The following is a 17,808-nucleotide window of genomic DNA, read 5'->3' as shown; positions in this document are numbered from 1 at the left end:
AATCTCAATCTTTTGAATTGTAGTCTGGAACCTACCAAAAGTGCAATACTTCCTGAGCTGGTTGAACTGAGTAACGACGAGGAAAGTTGTGTACGGCTTGCAGCACTGGAGACTATAGTTAGCTTACTGAGTTTGCTAGACGATGGTAAGTCCATCTTCTCAGCATTATTTGCAAATAATCCAAGTTTTATTCAAAGCGCTGTTGTGTACAAGTCACCTGGTTGTAATTGTCCAGTGAAACAAAATACTGAGACCCTACTTTAGTATTTTAGTGTTCTTTGTGAAAATTTAAAATACCAGTTTCATTGTTTAAACTAGTTGCTATCTTTTTAGTTTGTATGGTGATCTTGTTTAAACACCTTAAATTCTCTGAATTTCAAAGTTTACAAAAGTTTTTCTTATTTTGGTGCTAGCTTCATGCAGGAATTTCAACTTCTGTATTCATTGTGAACTTACAAACAGATGTGGAAATGCCAATGTTTACTAATGGAATGCAATGAAAAATGTGGAATGAAAACATGAGTTTGGAGGAGCGTATATGGTTTCTTCAGCGTTATCAAACACTGGGCTGAGGGAGGATTTAGCATAGAGTTAATGTCAGCTACGGTACATCAGAGGTTAGGTAAAATAAAAACCGCCACCCATGTTGGTTGCCTGTGATTGTTAAGCCTGAGAACCTGACCAATGACATCATGCCACACTGGTCGGCCCCCTTGGCTTGAACTGGTACTTGTACATGTAGGACGGAAACTCCCTCTCAACTTGCTGAAAAGGATTGAAGAATTCCCTATGCATATATGCACATGTACATGTACATGCTACCAGCAACACCAACGCCAATTCATCAGTAATCCATCTTGCCAGTCACATAATCCAGGATTTGGATTGTGGTCAGTAGTTCACATCAAGTGTACTGAAGGTGATTATGGAGTTAAGCCTAGTCACAGTGCTGTATTGTAAATTAGGTTATGTTGTTTGTTTTCCTATTACCTGCTTTTTAACTACATGTATAAAATTGTGGGAGATTTCCAAAGCTATTGATCCGTGGTCTTTGTGTATACATGCTCATCAGCCGTAGAGCGTAGAGTTAATGAGCTGTGACTTATATGCTGTGACATCTGAAAAATGCATCAGTCAGCGGTGGTCTCTTTGTTCTCGTTTGCGTGGGCCGTTGCGGAGCAACCGGGCATCTCTGTTGCCCTAGAAACCTAATCTGCGTGTATCTGATGGTGACCATGTCATATTTTTTTTACAACTTCCCTCCGTGTATGCAGTAAATAAATTCAAAAAGAAAGTCTGCTCATATTTCAATTTGTAGAAAAGTCATGTGACGTGTTCCGTATTAAAAAGACATTACATAATTTGATACAGAATGATGTGTGGTTCCATTACTCATTTCCATTCACAATAATAATGGTTTTGGGTATAATTTTGGTTTATATCTGTTTACACAGAGTAATTACTAAGTCGTTTTTCTTTGACTGGCATTATTTTTGGGCTGCCATTGAGCTTCTTGCTCATATGAACACAAATTTACTCTTCAGCGCTCATTGCCATTTGAACAGTGAGAGTAAGCAAGAGCATATACTATTGGTCAGACTAGAAGTATACTCTTGCATCACTTGGTCTCTTCAAAATGGCAGAAAGGTTACTGTTGATCTTTTGGCCAAGAGATTAACAAGATTAGATCCAAGAGTAATGCAAGGGCAACATTTGCCTACCCTCTCCCCCGCGAGTATCTTGAGCAGCACGAATGAGTGCAGCCAACGAATAATTGAGAATTCAACTCGGCGGCATTTTCCATCCCAACGAGCCGTGCATGCTGACAAATGCAATGTGTCATATGGTGTTGAATCTTTAATTACATGTGTACATTCATGTATGCTGTGGGCCTACCTGTACGGTGAACAGTACTGTTGTTGAAATGTGGGTAAAGTTTTCATTTCAAGGGCATGGCAAAACGATTGATACTTCTTTTCTCATCTTCATTCATGCATCCTGGCCAGGTCTGAGCCCCACTAGAGGTAGAATTTGTCTGTAGATGTGCATGTAAACAATCTCATGTTATTTGCTTGAAATGGGAATTTCCTCTCGGGCGTCTTGTAAATAATGTCCATGTGCGTGCATGTAATCCTGGTTGCCCACAGTGCAGGGGTCACCTGCTGGTGTCAGTTTTCACTGATCTTTACGTGACTCCCCCCAAAAGAGATAAAAATGACACAGCTTTCACAATGGAAATAAATTAGAGACTTTAGTTTCATGAATATGCATCTGTCAGGATGTCAAAATGAGTCAAAAGAGCTGATAGTGCCATTTCTACTGCCTATGTATGTGTTTTAAGAAATAAGACCTCAAGACTCGTCTTCTTGGAGCCAGTCTCACATTTACATGTACATGTATGTACATGAACATGTATGAAAAGTACAGTGTATGCGGAAGACCTTTTCTACTGGAAAAATGAAAGGTGTTGTAAAAAAAAATCAATATGCAGCATTATTTTTTTTTGCAAGTGCCAGATCAGTTGTCCAATATGTCCAGTGTTTAAAATGTGAAAGCCCCAAAGTAAACTTGTGAAGCTGTGATTAAATGCAATTTATGATTTGACGTGAGGTGTAGATTTTTGACAACTTATACCAGGTAAGTTTCTTGCATATATCAGTCCGAAGTCTTCACATCTTCATCATTTCTTCTCCTGAATAGAAATACTATTTAGAATATTGTGTTCCTGCATGCTGCACCAATCAATGTAATTCATTAAAAGTGTTCATGGCGGTTGCTCAAAAGGCTCATTTTGGTCAAATGAAGTTAAAAATCAGAACTTGTTTTACGATGTTTCAAATTGGTACACTTCTCCTCACATCTTAGTGTTTTCTACTGTGTGGTGCTGAGGAATGTTACCCATACATGCAGTTTTCAAAATTTTAGTGTATAGTTGTACATTGGTTTCACAATCTTTCTTAAAGCATCTATCTTTAGATCTTTCCAGAACTTTAACATTTTGAAAAGTAGACAGAGTGCCACGAACAGATAAAGGAAAAATCCAGTGCAGTTGTAGACACAAATTCAAGTTTCTCTGTTGTTTGTGTTTGGTTTTGCTGCTGAAATTGTTGTTTTTACACGTATGTGGTGCTATTTGCAAAATGAATTTTTTTTTCTGTGAACAGAAGAGTTTGCGAACGCAGGTCGTGTGGAATCGACTACATGCACCTGGCTGTTAATGTTTGTTCAAGTTGTCTGTGCATATCATTTATACTGGCCGGTGCATGTACATGTACATTAGGTGGTGCATTAGACTCTGGTGTAGTGTACTTCAGGGAATATGCATGCGGTGAACATTAAGCCAAACTGATTGTTTGCATAGAATGTTGGAGCATTACACTAACGTGCTGCTCAGACTGTGTATATGTATGTACATTTTTGGTTGCCTTGGTTTTTACCTTGAAGTGAATAATATTGATAGTCTTATTTTGTTTTTGCCATTTTTTGGCTACCTACAAGTGTATTATTAATGTGATTTTGTGCATTAATCAGAGCGAAGGCCATTTGAAATGGCCCATTGAAGGTAGTAAAACTGATCTAGCATTTATCTGACATAATAGTATGTGATCATTACTTTAATGAAATCTGGTTGCTATGACAACCAGACGTGAGCAATATCCTAATCTCTTGGTAAACACGTTCGCCCTCACAATAGTTCATTCTCCGCCAGGTTTTTATTTTTTCTTTCTTGTGCAGTCCACTCAAAACGAAACCAGACTTCAACAACTGAGAGAGTTTGAGCGGAAATGAATTAAAAGATCGGTCTTGAGTTAAGTTAGCTGGCTGGGTCAAATGTAAAATGTTGAGGCAGATTATTTTCAAATTCCTTTTACAAAATGAGTTTTGTTATCAGGGAAACGATTATGAATGCTGTGCCAACACTTTAAAGTTGTTTTCAAATGTTGTTCTGCACATTGTGTAAGCATTTAAAGAAGTCTGTAGAAAAAAAAGAGAGTTGCTTCCAAGACTGTCCCATCAATACCAATGGTTTTTATCGAAGAAAGCTGAGATTGTGCATTGAATATCTGTGGGAAGATTTTAAATGGTCTCATTAAACCGATATAAAATACAAAAGTGCTTAAGTTCCTGCATGAGATTTTCATCTGTGATGTCCGTATCGCAAAAGTAAACCTTACAAATTTGTATCCTTTTCTCCCGCTTGAGTTTACAGAATAATGTTTCACAGATGCATGCATGCACATGCAGTGCCGAAATGAACAATTTTGTGATTTTGGTTTGGATCTACCAACAATTTTCCAGTTCATTTTGGTTCAGTTTTTCTTTTGTTCCTTTTTCTTCCCCCAGAGACGTGTACACAAACAATTATTCCACTGGTGTGCAAGTTTTGTGAGACTGCCATGCGATGTGAAGACTCTACCTTGCCTTCCGTAGCTAGACAGTTTGGTCGACTCTGTCATGGATTATCAGGTTATTGTTTGGACAGTAGATATCCCCCTCTGTCGTATTTTGATGACAGCATTGTTGATGGACTGAATAAGCTTCAAAACAATGAATTCATGTTTATCAGTACATGAGTAAGAATGATTTCATGAGGTGGCAGATGGAATATTCCATTTCATGGAGTTTTTATACCAAGCCTGACATATCACGAAGAAATCTTATTCTTGATAAATGCCTGTGTTGTACTTGAGTTCAGAAATGTTGTGTGATCATAGAGTGTTCCATTTATTCTGCTCCATGGATTAGAACATTCCATTTTTGCAGTGCAGCATAACGTGGGAGGGGGGGAATCATTCATTGTGTGATGGACAGCCCACCAGTCAGATGAGTAGGATATACATGTAGTCGGCTATTGGATAATTCATGCTTTGAACGTTCGTGAATTCAAAGCTGTGCTGTAACAGTTGCCTCTGTTGTTAAATCCAGGGCCCAATTTCAATTTGTTAACTGAAAATTTATGCACTTGGCAATAATAAGCTTGGAGCCAGCCGCAAGAAAAACACAAGTGCATGACCCCTTGGCTGGTAACCTGCTTTGGCTACGCAGGTTTTTTGCATATAACAAATTTCTGTGTTCAGCAGCTGTGTGAAATCACCCCCAACCTTCTACCGTATACATGCATTGTGTCCAGGGCTAGTCCGTTCCATCACAGGTCCCACTAATTCTGTCACAGGCTATCCAGTCTTTAGCCAAGTCAGGATCTGTTCAAGAGGAACGATGACAAAGGCATTCCTGTACCATTGATATTGGGTGAAAGGTCTTGTGACTGGACTTATAATGGACACTTTACAGCCCTGGTTGTGACTGGCCAGTACCATAAAGCAGAGTAAATTAATTACTGCATCTTGTCAAGAGGCACCTGATACCCACTGCATCTATTGTTTTTGATTAATTGCTGTGGACCCTGGACTCACCATAGGGGACCTAGCTATCTTAATAGGTGTCAGCAGCAACACCTACATCACACACATGCCTAACTCTCTAGTGAAGGAAGCAGATGGTTTTTTGTAGTGTAGATGTGAAGATGGCTGGATTACAATGTACTGCTGTACATCTGCATTTCTTATTGAATTAATTGTGACCAGAATGTGTATGTTTATAAAATGCACTTAGCCAACGATCCTAATGCCCAAGGCACTCTATTATCATCATTATCCTAGCACACAGGGGGCCCATAAAACATTCCTACATCTATTTCAGCTCCCTTGGGATTATAAAGCTAAGTGCTGCTATTTCAGGCCTGAATGGCTGATCAAACAATCTCTGCATTCAGAGGTAGTCATTGGTGCTCCTGGTGCAAGGTCAACACCGCAGCTGGATTCAAACACCCTGTCCTCTGATTGAGAGCTGCTTCAGGTGCAGACTCTGATCACTGGGCCACACCTGTAAAGGAAAGAACCCCGTTCAGAAATAAAGAAATTGCCGTCAGGAATTTCTTCTTTTTGGTTTCTGGTACGGCAACTAATCAGAGGTGATGCAATTTCTGTGACTGCTCCACACTCACGTGCAAACCTTGCCAGGTCACAATAGTCCGTTGGCCGTAAAGGTATACAGCGTGCTTACCACCTATGTGTGAGGGTGGTGCCTCCACAGTAGATGGCTCCTGAATCTGGATTCTTGCAGTTGGTGCTTGCACGGTCTTACTAAAAGCCTCCATGTTAACTTTTGTTATGCTTCCATCCAGTCAGTACAGGAATTTATTTCAATTATACATGGTTATTATCTTCTGAGATGTCAACTTTGCTTCATGGAGACTGCAGAGCAGGACGTTTTTTACCAAATGGAATGATTAATTTTCTGTTTCATTAAGTCAACAATTATCAGTTATAAATGGTTTCAATTTTATTCGAATGGAGGTTGAGGTTCATTTTCTTTCATGTGCGTTCAGTCAGTAGTTTACTATGGCCCTGTACCCAGTCATAGTTTGATGTTGACCAGATAATGAATTGAAATATATCTCTCACTTTTTTTGATAGTCAATCTTACAGAAGATCAGAAAATCTGGTTCCTGAACTTCTACTGCAAGTTGTGTGTCATTGGTCTGGTGCCAGACAAAACAAGGGTCAACGATAGGCAGGTCAGTGACATAGATGTCTACAGTCAGTGCTTTTCTGTCAAACATGATTAACCCCTGGTGTGACAACTGCTCAGTGTTCCACCGCTGAGCATTTGAAGCATGTACATTCATTCTCCTTGGTCACATCATTTGGTAAATGATGTCAAACTGGATGCATTCTGCCGTGTACTGGATTCGCAGCAATACAACAACAAAAGTCAGTGAAAACTAATGCTTCATCAACTGGTTGAATATTTCCATTTGGCTCTGAGAAGAAACGTGAAAATGAACACATTTCAATGAGAAGATAATCGCATTTGTTTCACAGTCCCTAAAATCAAGGTTTCTTTTATCATCAAACAATTGTTTGCAATCCTGAAAATTGCTTTTGCACGTTTTTCTCCCTTTTTGTATGTTGATAGTGCTTGGCTGGGGAAACATTTAAGAAAAAAGTTTTTATATTTGGAACCTACTAACCAATTTGACAGTACGTGTAGAAACAAAATGATCTTCAGTGCAAAAAGTGTAAAGCTGAAATTATGTACATTAACTCTCCGTTTTGGAGCTTCGGGTAATGGAAGTGAAGACAGGCTTTATGTGGTAGCCATTTTGCAGGGCAGTCCTTTTGTTCTACAGGAAAACCTCCTTTGTGGATACCGAGTGGAACAATAGCACTGGCCTGTAAGATGGCAGCCATGCAAACCCTCTATTGTATGAAGTTTTCAAAGCAACAGGAAAATATGCATTTCTGTTCCGAGAAAACTGTTTGGTTAGCCACTTGTGATTTGAATTAGTGTGTTGTGATTTCATCAATATTGTATCCAATTACACCATTCATTCATATGAGCCTCTTTTATGTCACATGCTGCAACAATAAAAGGATGTGTCTAGAGCACCCAAGCAGAAGGTGAATACAGAGTGCCTCTTCAGTGGGTTCCAACAAACAAAATGTTGGGAGCACAGCTTTACTTCTTGGTTGCTGTTCAGTACAAAGTGCAGTGGAATAGACTTTACAAGGAAGCCCATTTTTGGTCTCGTCACACAAATCTGTTCTTACCTGTGAACATGAATTGTGATAATTGTGCCTTTCACCCAGTTGAATAAACCGTCTCAGTTTTAGCGTGGGATCTGTCCCCTGTTTGTTTTGAAGTGTGTGATACCGTTATAAGTATCAATACTATTTCACTTTACTTGCATGGTAAGGCTTAACCCTCAATTTCCTTAAATGCACTGAGTTCGAAATGTTTATATGCATACACAAATGCACAGCATGCATAAACCAGGAAAATGTACACAACCTTACAAGGCTTTATGGTGCACCGTGCTAATGGTGCAGTCTATGCCGCTCGTTTCTGAACAGGTGTGTACGGTGAGTTTCTACTTCTTTCCTGTGATAAACCTCGGGGAACAGTGCCTGTCCCGTCCACTCTTTTGTTTGTCAAATGACCTTGAGAAATTATGCCCTGACTTCTCGAAGTAATTTGGTAGTTTATTGTTGTCTGTGTCGTTGATGGCAAATTTTTTCTGGGAAATGCTTGAAGTCAAGTTGTTCTTTCTCACACAAACCAATCCATTTATTTGTCACAATCGAGCATGATCTCATTCTGGAAGAAAGCCACATGTTCATTGCTGTGTTTATTTTCCCTTTACTAACAGTGCCACGTTGGAATATTTCAACTTTTATCCATGGATGTAAACTTTAATGACTCTAAAATGCTGATTTGCTGTATGCTGTGTCTCATAACATCCGATGCTTAGTGCGTTTGCTGTGCACATGTTGACTTTGAACCCTCGGGAAGAGTCTGTTTGTGTACATACGAGCAACGTGTCACCGAGACATGGTGGAAAGATTGACAGAAATGGGGGATAACAAATAACCCCTTTTTGTCTTGTCAATCTTGGCCTGGCCCCATTAAACCCGTCACATCAAATGTTGAACTTTGTTTGCAGTCTGTGGGCCCCAAGTTTGGCTGTTTATTTTGTTGTAGACATTGCCGGGAGCTCTGATAATGCTATCGAGGGGGGGGCAGAAGGTTTTAAGTACATGTACTTGCCGGTTTTTGGTTTGGTTCAATTCGGTGGTTTCAGTTTGAGAAAACATGGCCTCAAAAAGTTGTGCTTCAGCTCTGTAAGATGATGATTTTTTTATGCAATCTAATCTCAGATTGTGTGTATTAATAATTTACTTGCAAAATTGAAGAGGTTTAATTCAAACGTGAGCTTCCTGATATATTTAGTGGAAAGAAGGCTTCCAAAAAATATCACACCTGAAGTGACATGGACAAACATCTGCAAGTACTGTTATAGCTTGAAAGAAAACAGTCATGTTAGCATTTAGTGAACTGTAATTGGATAGAGGTTCAGCTTTCTGTCAGTTGCTTTCTTGCACTGGACTTCAATCTGCATTGAGGTGGTCAAAACAAAATAACTGGCCAAAGCTTATCAAACGGTGTTTTGTAACAAACAGATTCTGCAAGTTTGAAGAATCTGATGTTTTCATCCCTACAATACCCATGTGCAGATGAAACATTTCAATGTTCTGGATTGAATCAGAGTAGCAATTAATCAAACAATTGCTTGAGTTGAGTTACAAGCTAGCTTTTCCTGTTCTTTATGTTGAAGAGCCCACCAATCCTAAATCTGTACAGAGAGGAAGACAGGCATATGGAATGTCGACGACACTGTGCTTTCAATTTTCCGGTAAGTCTCAGTGAGCCAAAATGAAATCCTTAATGTCCCTAATCAATACTCTATAGACAAATTTGAACCTTTTCTCCTCAGCAATTTGTACTGATAGAAACTTTTGGTTGCAGATACGCATTGAAAGTACACAAAGGGTTGGTGGATTCAGGACTAGTCTTTAGACCACAGCCACAGTGAAGCTCTGTCCAAAACAGGCCTCTAGACTGTGGCTCTGTCTGTTGTTTGCATGTTCCTACATATTTTTCAATCAACAAATACCCAGCCCTGGTCATGTCATATTGACACATCCTTACTTTGCAAGAGACTTGACCCTAACCGCACCTGTTGCTACATGATCTTGTGTAATTGTCATATCATTGGGCACTGCCAACATGGTCTTCACATATTTAGGCAGCAGAAATGAAAGGGAAGTCGGAGGAGAGTATTCTTGTTGATGTAACCAGCCACATAAGTAAATTTACCCCATTTTTCAATTTTACAAAGCGTGATAAATGGAAGTATTCAAGTCCTTTCACTAAGTCTTCTGTTCCATGTTGCAGTGCATGGTTCTATTTGCGGGGCCGCGTAATTTCAAGACGGAACTACACGGCACCTTTGCCAGCCTGTGCGACGATCCCAACAAGTGCGTCCGCATCACAATGGCCAGCGGCTTCCACGAGGTAACGTGAACCGGTGCCATGCTCTGCTGAACACACATGGCAGTGTTGTCCTGATGAAATAATGTATTACTGACTAAGCTCTGGTTTCACAGCTCATGTTACCTGCTCTCTGCGGAGCTAAATTAAATTTTGGAACATAACTGGATTACACTGAAGCTGTAGCCTGCCGTGTAAGAAAGTACTGCGCATTGTGTCCAGCTTGTTTTACTGAGGTTAAAGGGAGAACGTTGCTTTGTAGGTTAGGGTTAGTGGCTGGTGATCATGGAGTTATGGGATCCTGTTGAGTTTTGTGCAAATAGTAGTGGTAGATACCTGCAGCCTGTTTGTGCATCGACGAATCACAAACCTTTATGGGACATTTATATTGCTCCAGGTTGCCAAGATGCTTGGTTCCAGCGTACTTACAATACAGGGAGAGCTGATCAGTCTACTTAAAGATGACTCTCTAGAGGTAGGAAAAGTGTGTGTTGAACTTTTAACACAGTGACTGCAAATCACTGCACGTGCCGAATGGGAAGATTTGTGGCTAAAAGTGGCAGGAATAGCAGGGGATAAACTGCTCTTTTTTTTAAACTACCGGTACCCTCCACCATGGCATATTTGGATGTTATTTTGTTCTTGAGACCCTTACCCTAAATTGTCCCACAAGTGGAATTGTTGCAAATTCAAACAGGGATGTTGTAGCCAGATTTCAGACTTTTCACTTGCAATGCTGGGCCAATTTCAGGCCCTAACAATGTATTTTTAGGCTTCTTTGGCCTTCATTTTAGGCCCTGACAAGGTAAATTTAGGCTTCTGTGGTCTTCATTTCAGGCTTTTGACAAGAATCTCCCTGGTATCCCTGTTCAAAATATCGCAGTTTGTTCACTTGAAATCACCAACCAGTTGCAGAGGTTCCATTAAAAACTTATGTTGACTCACTGAGTTTCATTTCAAAGTGTGCAGTCAAACCCTATACCGATGTTCAAAAATACAGGAAGGTAATTGTTAAAATGCCAGTTACAATAATGTACATGTAGGTGCAGTGAAATTTTTCCACTTTTTTTTTTACGTAAGAGAAGAAATACTTGTAGTCACATTTAATTTGAGTTTGAAGCAGTAAGTCTCCATGCCACTCACATTGCACTGACATGAATTCCCCTCTCTTCTCTCTTGGCCATCAAGGTTATTCAGGGCGTTGTGTCCCACCTACCAGACGCGTTAGATGCATTTGCTAAAGGCGGGGGCAACGTGATCACTGAATCCAAGGTGAGTTCAGCCATTGAAAATATTGATTTGTCAAGTTCCTGGGGTCTGTTGTTATGAATTACCTCTTTACCACGAAATAAGCAGTACTTCATTGCTGATACAGAGAGTTTGGTCTATGACTGATTTTTTTTAAGCAAATTTAACAGATTAGCCTCAACCTGGAATTCTGCTTCTGCCATAGCTGTGGCCTTTGTTGTCATGGTTTTTGCCACATCACCTCCTAGATATATTCCACTGGACATTGTGATCTCAGACTCAAGGGCTTCTTACGTTGGAAAGACGGCCTTACCTCTCAAAGAACAAAATCTTGAGCTTTGTAACAGGAGACCAAAATAAATCGCTGATGGCCTTGAATGGAGCCCTTGTGTGGGTCTGTAAAGAAGTACGACTTGCAAGTGTTGCAAGTTGCCATGGTAGCCATGAGAGGGACAAGGACAGTATGAAGTTACCGGTGTTGTAATGTACGTTGTGAGTGGTTAAGTAGAAGGCAGAGTGGGGTTGGTTCATGGAATGTTGGTCGAGAAGCAGCAGGTGTACTGTGAGATTATCCTACTCATAGGTGAATTGCCTGTAAAACCGATTTTGTAGTTGATAAATTTTAGACGAAAATCACTAGAGTTTGAGATAATTTCTCCCGTGTTTTCAGTTTGCTTTGCTGGAAAGAAGAAAAATTGTGCTTTGTATTTGATGTGTGTTTCACATCTACATCTACCCTCATTCGATTGGCAGGTTGTGAGATGGGAAATGTACAAGTTCTTATTCTCATCAGGAAAACTGCCTTATAGACAGTGATACACTGTCATCCAAAATGTGAACGGAAGAAAACCTTACACTTATCAAAACACATACTGAAAGAAAACCTAAGTTTTTAATGCTGAAGAGCATGTAAATATGATCTAGGAATCTACACAAATTATGCGGGCATGGCTTATGGGTGAAAAACGTCAAGCTCATCTCCACACTTCCGGCTCACTTCTAAACATGCTAGCTTTATCCACAATTTGTTTTGTATACACATGCCAAGTCCAAGAAGTCTGTGGAGACAGACTGTGTGTTGAACTTTAACTGGAATTTTGAAAAATCTGAGATTGCTCTAAGAAATATACAGAAACTGTGAAATTGATTCTTGTAAATTAGTGTTTGTGGAGTGTGGTGATACGTGTATATCAAACGTTGGCTGCTATATCTGGCCTGTTTGGAAAATTGAAATGTTGGCAACAAGCAGTACAGTTGGCAAGCGGCTACAAGTCTTTTACCACTAGTGCCAATTCTGGAGGGAGTACCAATGAAAATTGGCTGGCAAGTGAGCCGTTTTCTCAGCCCTAGCCACAAATTATTGTAAGGTTGTAAGATATTAGGATAGATCAAAGACATTCTTAGGTGCCCATCCCCATCCCAAGGGGAAGAAAAGTCAACAAGGAATGGGATTGAATGATGACCATCTCAGCAACCTGCCAGCAGCAGTTTGTCCCTGGAGTAACGTAGCACTGTGAGTTGGTCGTGGTGTAGATGAGAGGTCAGGGTTTAGGGCTTTCCACCAGAAACAGGCCTGGAAATTTTTTTTGTGGGAAGTAAATTACCTTGATACTGGCATCATTTTGGGGAGTTCATTGAAAGTTCAGGATTTGACACTGTGGGATAGGCCTTAGTCTGTGCAAACTTCCCAACTCCCAACAGTAAATCTGGGCGTTGAAACTTTTTGTGAAGCAGTGCTTCTTTGTGCGTTTCTAGGTAACTGGAGAAAAGAAGAAAGTGTGGCAACAAGGAGCCTTGAGTTTTCTTGTGCCGGGCAGCAGTGCTTTTCTGAGCAACTGGCTGTTTGTCCGTCTCCTTGTCTGACTTTGTACGTCTGGATCACGTTCACTTGTTATTGACTGTATGTGTCTTTGCGGCTCACATTTTCCATGTTAGTTCGGTTGTCCTTTACCCCGTCTCAATTTCCTCCTCTAATCTGTCATCAGACTTCACTGTATTTAACTGTGACTGTTCTCCTCACCACTCCGTTTTCACTCCCAGATTCTTGGGTTTGGTTTTGACAATCTATTTCTTTGCCGAAGGGTAAGCTGGCTATTTTAATCCCCTTCGTATTCCACCCTCCCCCCTCCACTTTTCATGGTTGTTTCCACCCGCGCATCCTCACAGCTGGACAGTATTACTAATAACACGCACGCCCTTGACTTAAGAATGAACAGACATTACTGTAGTTAGGTGTGAAAGTTGAGCAAGCATGCTGTGCAAGGCTTAACCACTACCTGCCGCAGAGCTGGGGTGCCCGGTTTCCGACAAAAGAGCTGGTCTGCGTAACAAAAGACTGTACTCGGAACAAAGGACCTGCTGCTAGGAATTGCCATCATTTTTTGACTTCCATTTTTCAAAGGTAGTCTTGCAATGTTTTGAAACAGTATTTCATTGTTTTGGGCATAACGCGCCCACAGATTAGCACCGCGGATAAAAGTGCTCCAGGGCCCCATTGATGAGCGACACAGTGCTGCTGCTCACTAATCCAGCTGCGTATGAAAAGATGCTACTGGCATTCACCGGAACAAAGGAAATTATGCAACACCACACAATTCTGGGATCTTTTTTACAGGGCTGCAGGCCTGGTCTGAATACACGGGCGTCAATGAAGGTTTCCTGACAGACTAGAGTAGCCACCAGAGAGTTGTTTGTGTGGGTGTAAACGTCCAGTAAATGAACACATGAATTTTTGAAAAATTTTGAAAACAGAAAATCTTGAAAAGGTCCCGCCATCACACTCCGCTCACAAGAAATCAACCCGGCAGGTAGTGGTTAATGTAGGTCTAGAACATGACAACGGCTATGCACCAGAATTTATCTTGTCTTGAGTGTCCTCTAACCTAAAATTCGTTTAAAATTGAGAGTGTTTGTGATTTTGCATTTATTGCATTAACCTGTAAGATTGGACGTTTCCAAATGAAATAGATTAACGACGATTAGTTTATAAGGGATGGTGAAATGTAAGGATTGACATCCGTAGCCGCAAAAATCTTGTTAAAAAATTTATCTTGAGCTAGTTATGAGGGAAATGAATATTCATCCTTTTCAAATTTCAAATGCACTAATAAAGTACTGTTCTTTGGATAAAACTTTACATTTATGACACCATGAATCTGTTGTCCATATACACGCCTTGCATGTTTGTACAGTTTTCCTGATGAAAATTAGTTGTACTTACTGCAAATGATTTCCACTAAAAAAGTGACATGCACATGGTATCTGGGCCCCTTGGGATGTTATTACCATGAAGCAAAGTGTCCTCACTCATTCATGCACCGAACACATCAATTCATTAAAAGTGAACATAATGATAATAATATCAGACCATTTAGAAGGCACACAGTCTCTAACAATATCTGCTATTCAAAGGCGCTGATGTATTATCATTATCCCTGCACATTGGGCTCACATCATCTGAACATTCCTGAAACCATCTCAGCTCCCTGGGGAGTATACTAGCCTGATGCTGCCATTGCAGACAAGGGGCAAACGGCTAAAACATGAAGACGTCAGTCATGTTGCTCCACACTGTAGCGTTGAATAATCAACTTCAGTTCAGCACCTTATTGTAGATCTGCATTTAGAATCGTACAAAAATTACAATGAGCACATAACTCCTGAGATTTTTTTTGCCTTTAAGAAAGGTTCTCCTGCGATCAAAACATCAGGTCCTGTCTAACCAGCAAGCTGTATGCTGTAGTTTCTATGTGTGACATTTCTAGATTTAACTTTTTGTCTAGTTTTTGTCTGTTTCCACATCACTTGCAAGCACTCCGAAGTGATTTTGACATCGTGCCAGTCATCATGTAGGGGTAGCACAATTGTGTTTTTGGCACTTGGGCAATTCACCCTGCTCATTTCTGTACTCGTTGGCGAATGTCAGCCAGTGTGAGAACCAGCCAATTGCAGATAATCCCGGCCCGACACAACATACTGCCAGCATGTACCATTTTAAGAGTGGTAGCTAACTGCATGTTTGGTTGTTCTGCTGTTTGCTTGTTTTTGTATTCAAAATGGATGATAAACTGAGTATTTTGTGATTGCTATTACCATAAAAAATTTAAAGGAATGACTCATTTAACACTTTTTTAATCAAGATTTGTTGAGAAAGGAATATTTTGAATGAAATACTGTATTGAACACAGAGAATGAAGTATTTATCATTTGTAGCGTTGTGATATTTTTGTTTTATAGATTCACAGTGGGGGGTACAGAACTCACATTTTAAGTTCATGTATGAAAAGCCTAACCTTTTATGTCGTGTAGATTTGTTGAAAGGTTTCAGAAAGAGAACTTGGGAAATGAAACTTGAATGATGGAAATTAACATAATTAAACCTATTAATATTTTTCACATGCCGTACATTTAGCTCTTTTTTATGAAACGTTTCAAATCAAAAAATATTGCATTGACACATATAAACTCCCAACTCTTCAAAATTTCCCTCTCGTTTGGTTTTAAAGTGTGTCAGAAATATTGATATCATCTTCTGTGCGGCTGGATAGGATTCTGTTTTACTGAAAATGACAAGATAATATCGACATTATTTGAAAACCTGAATTGCCAAAGTTATGTGTAAAACCCATTACCCAGTTATTGATTGTTTGGTCACGAACCACACCAAATCCAAGTTTGTACACATGCACAGTACCATATAGGCCTTTTTTAAAATTGTGGCTCTGTTCTGATCTTTTGGTTCCATCTTAAGTTATACAATCAGTGTTGAAGTGTGCTGTGGAAACCAAATAAACAATGTCCAGATGTTACTCTCATGTTAAACAATTGGATGTTTCTGAAGCAGAAAATGAAGGAGCGTTAAGCTTAAGGTACCTAACTCAAGGGACTAAATGCATCAAGGTGAAGTCTGAAACTGGAGATGGAAATGACACCTTCATTTGGAAAATTGCTACGACACAGCAACATAGACTCCTCACCAGCCGTTCATCCAAGTCTTGTTTTACCCTCCCCGTCACAGATTACAGGGCTGTCTGATCTCATTCCTGCCTTGCTGTCAGCGGAGAGTGCGGCGGCTGCCTCCCGCAATTGGAGGCTACACCGGGACATCCTTGACAAGTACAGCCATCTACCTCGATGCCTGACCAGTGACCAGATCTACAGCAAGATCATGCCCGTCATCTTCAGGCACATCACGTCTCATGTACGTACAGTTTACCGTAGCCATCGATGTCACAGAAATCCCTGTGGGGATGGAGTGAAGATGATCTATGCGTCCATAAATTGTCTGCATTGGAACCAAATTCTGTCTTGTTACCATTTTCAACCTTTGTTGTAGAACCATTGCAAGAGTGTGGCTTCCACTTCTTGGACAAATTCATTAAATTTTGCCATCAGTACATTGTTTTTCACAAACTCAGGTTGTTTCTTGAAATTAAGACGACCAAGTTACTGTCATATGTTTCTGTTTGCAACAGTTGCTGTACAGGATAGTTCTACGTCTAGGGTACTGCAGAAAAATTGGTATTTTAACAATACAGCTGGTCACATACAATGGTCCTGCTTGCAACCTTACTTACAGTCTAGAAAGTCTTTAGACTGTATGCAGAGAGAATAAGTAAGGAAAATTTTGAAATTGCACCTGAAAGGCCCATTGAGTTAGTGTGCTCTTTATAATTATGATTGTGTCTGATTTTTTGGTATGGTTTATGATTTTTTTCCCTGCCCCCCCCCTTTTCTTGCTGCTCATGGATTGCCAAGTTAATTTTTGTTCCTCGTGTAGAGTGTCTGAGAACAATATGGTGGACTTGTCACCTTACGAAATTAAAGTGATGGCATGTACATGTAGCCAGCCCGCTGAAGTTGTTGACACTGCAGCTTGGATTTAGGGATCGTTTCTGTTCTGTACTTACCTCTCTCTGTTTTGACGTGACGTTTCTAACACAGAGGGTATTACCAGTCCAGCTCGCTGCTGCCCGCACAATGTGTGTCTTCATGCGGTACAATCGCAAGCTAGAACAGAGACAAGACATGTGTGGGAAACTTATTGCAGGTGAGGCGCTGACCGTAAGCGAAGGACACGGACCATCACTGGACGGAGCAAATTCAGTAACGGCGCTTAAAAAATTGGAAGGAAGATGAGGAGTGCCCTTGTTGTGGTTCATTTGGATGTTAATGAGTAGCTTCAGTCTTGTTGAGATTAATCAGCCAGTTCAGTATTTCTAAAAAGCAAGGTCATTCAGAATGAAGCGCCTAACTGAAGCATCTTGATAAATTTGTAACTGTTCTCATGTGCTTTTTGTTCTTCTTTTCTGTATATTTCTTAATTTATATTTAATTATTGTCACAGTCTTTTTCCTTCATAAAATGGAAACTCTCTGTAATTCAGCTTTTGGCTGCAAATGAAATTTTAAAATAAACCATAATATTAATAATATCATGCTCCAACATGCTGATCGTGCAAGACAGCGCATAGCTATGCTGATACAAGATCCCTCATAAACACATATTACTGTCCTTAAGGGACCTCCAATGTGCTTCATTTTGGCTTGCCTTACTGAAATACCAACAGGTTTATTTCGTACAACCCAGGAAGGACACCGTAGGACTTCCCTTCATCACTGTTACACACGGTTTGGATTTGGTTAAATTTCCACTTAGTGCAATGAT

The 17,808-nt window shown here is 40.1% G+C and overlaps 1 protein-coding gene across 7 annotated transcripts in view; it reads left to right on the top strand.

The window, feature by feature from the left end:
* The window catches only part of ppp4r4 (protein phosphatase 4 regulatory subunit 4), a 51,405-nt gene that overhangs the window by 20,861 nt on the left and 12,736 nt on the right, over positions 1-17,808 (top strand). For 3 of the 7 annotated variants that reach the window (XM_087132733.1, XM_087132751.1, XM_087132725.1), the window contains exons 8-19: positions 24-145; positions 2,007-2,024; positions 4,345-4,467; positions 6,477-6,577; positions 7,437-7,463; positions 9,179-9,256; positions 9,799-9,918; positions 10,292-10,369; positions 11,083-11,166; positions 13,183-13,224; positions 16,160-16,342; positions 17,086-17,191. In XM_087132733.1, the coding sequence (XP_086988859.1) occupies positions 24-145; positions 2,007-2,024; positions 4,345-4,467; positions 6,477-6,577; positions 7,437-7,463; positions 9,179-9,256; positions 9,799-9,918; positions 10,292-10,369; positions 11,083-11,166; positions 13,183-13,224; positions 16,160-16,342; positions 17,086-17,191 (1,082 nt within the window). The remainder of the gene's footprint in view (positions 1-23; positions 146-2,006; positions 2,025-4,344; positions 4,468-6,476; positions 6,578-7,436; positions 7,464-9,178; positions 9,257-9,798; positions 9,919-10,291; positions 10,370-11,082; positions 11,167-13,182; positions 13,225-16,159; positions 16,343-17,085; positions 17,192-17,808) is intronic. The other 4 variants (XM_087132739.1, XM_022225897.2, XM_087132745.1 and 1 more) reach the window with 4 other exon arrangements.

This window comes from Acanthaster planci, linkage group LG01 (assembly GCF_054643075.1).
Source record: "Acanthaster planci isolate LZ-2023a linkage group LG01, COTS_SCS, whole genome shotgun sequence".
NCBI classification, from domain to species: Eukaryota; Metazoa; Echinodermata; class Asteroidea; order Valvatida; family Acanthasteridae; genus Acanthaster; species Acanthaster planci.
Note: the sequence above shows the minus strand (reverse complement) of the source record. Positions and strands in the feature narration are given on the sequence as shown.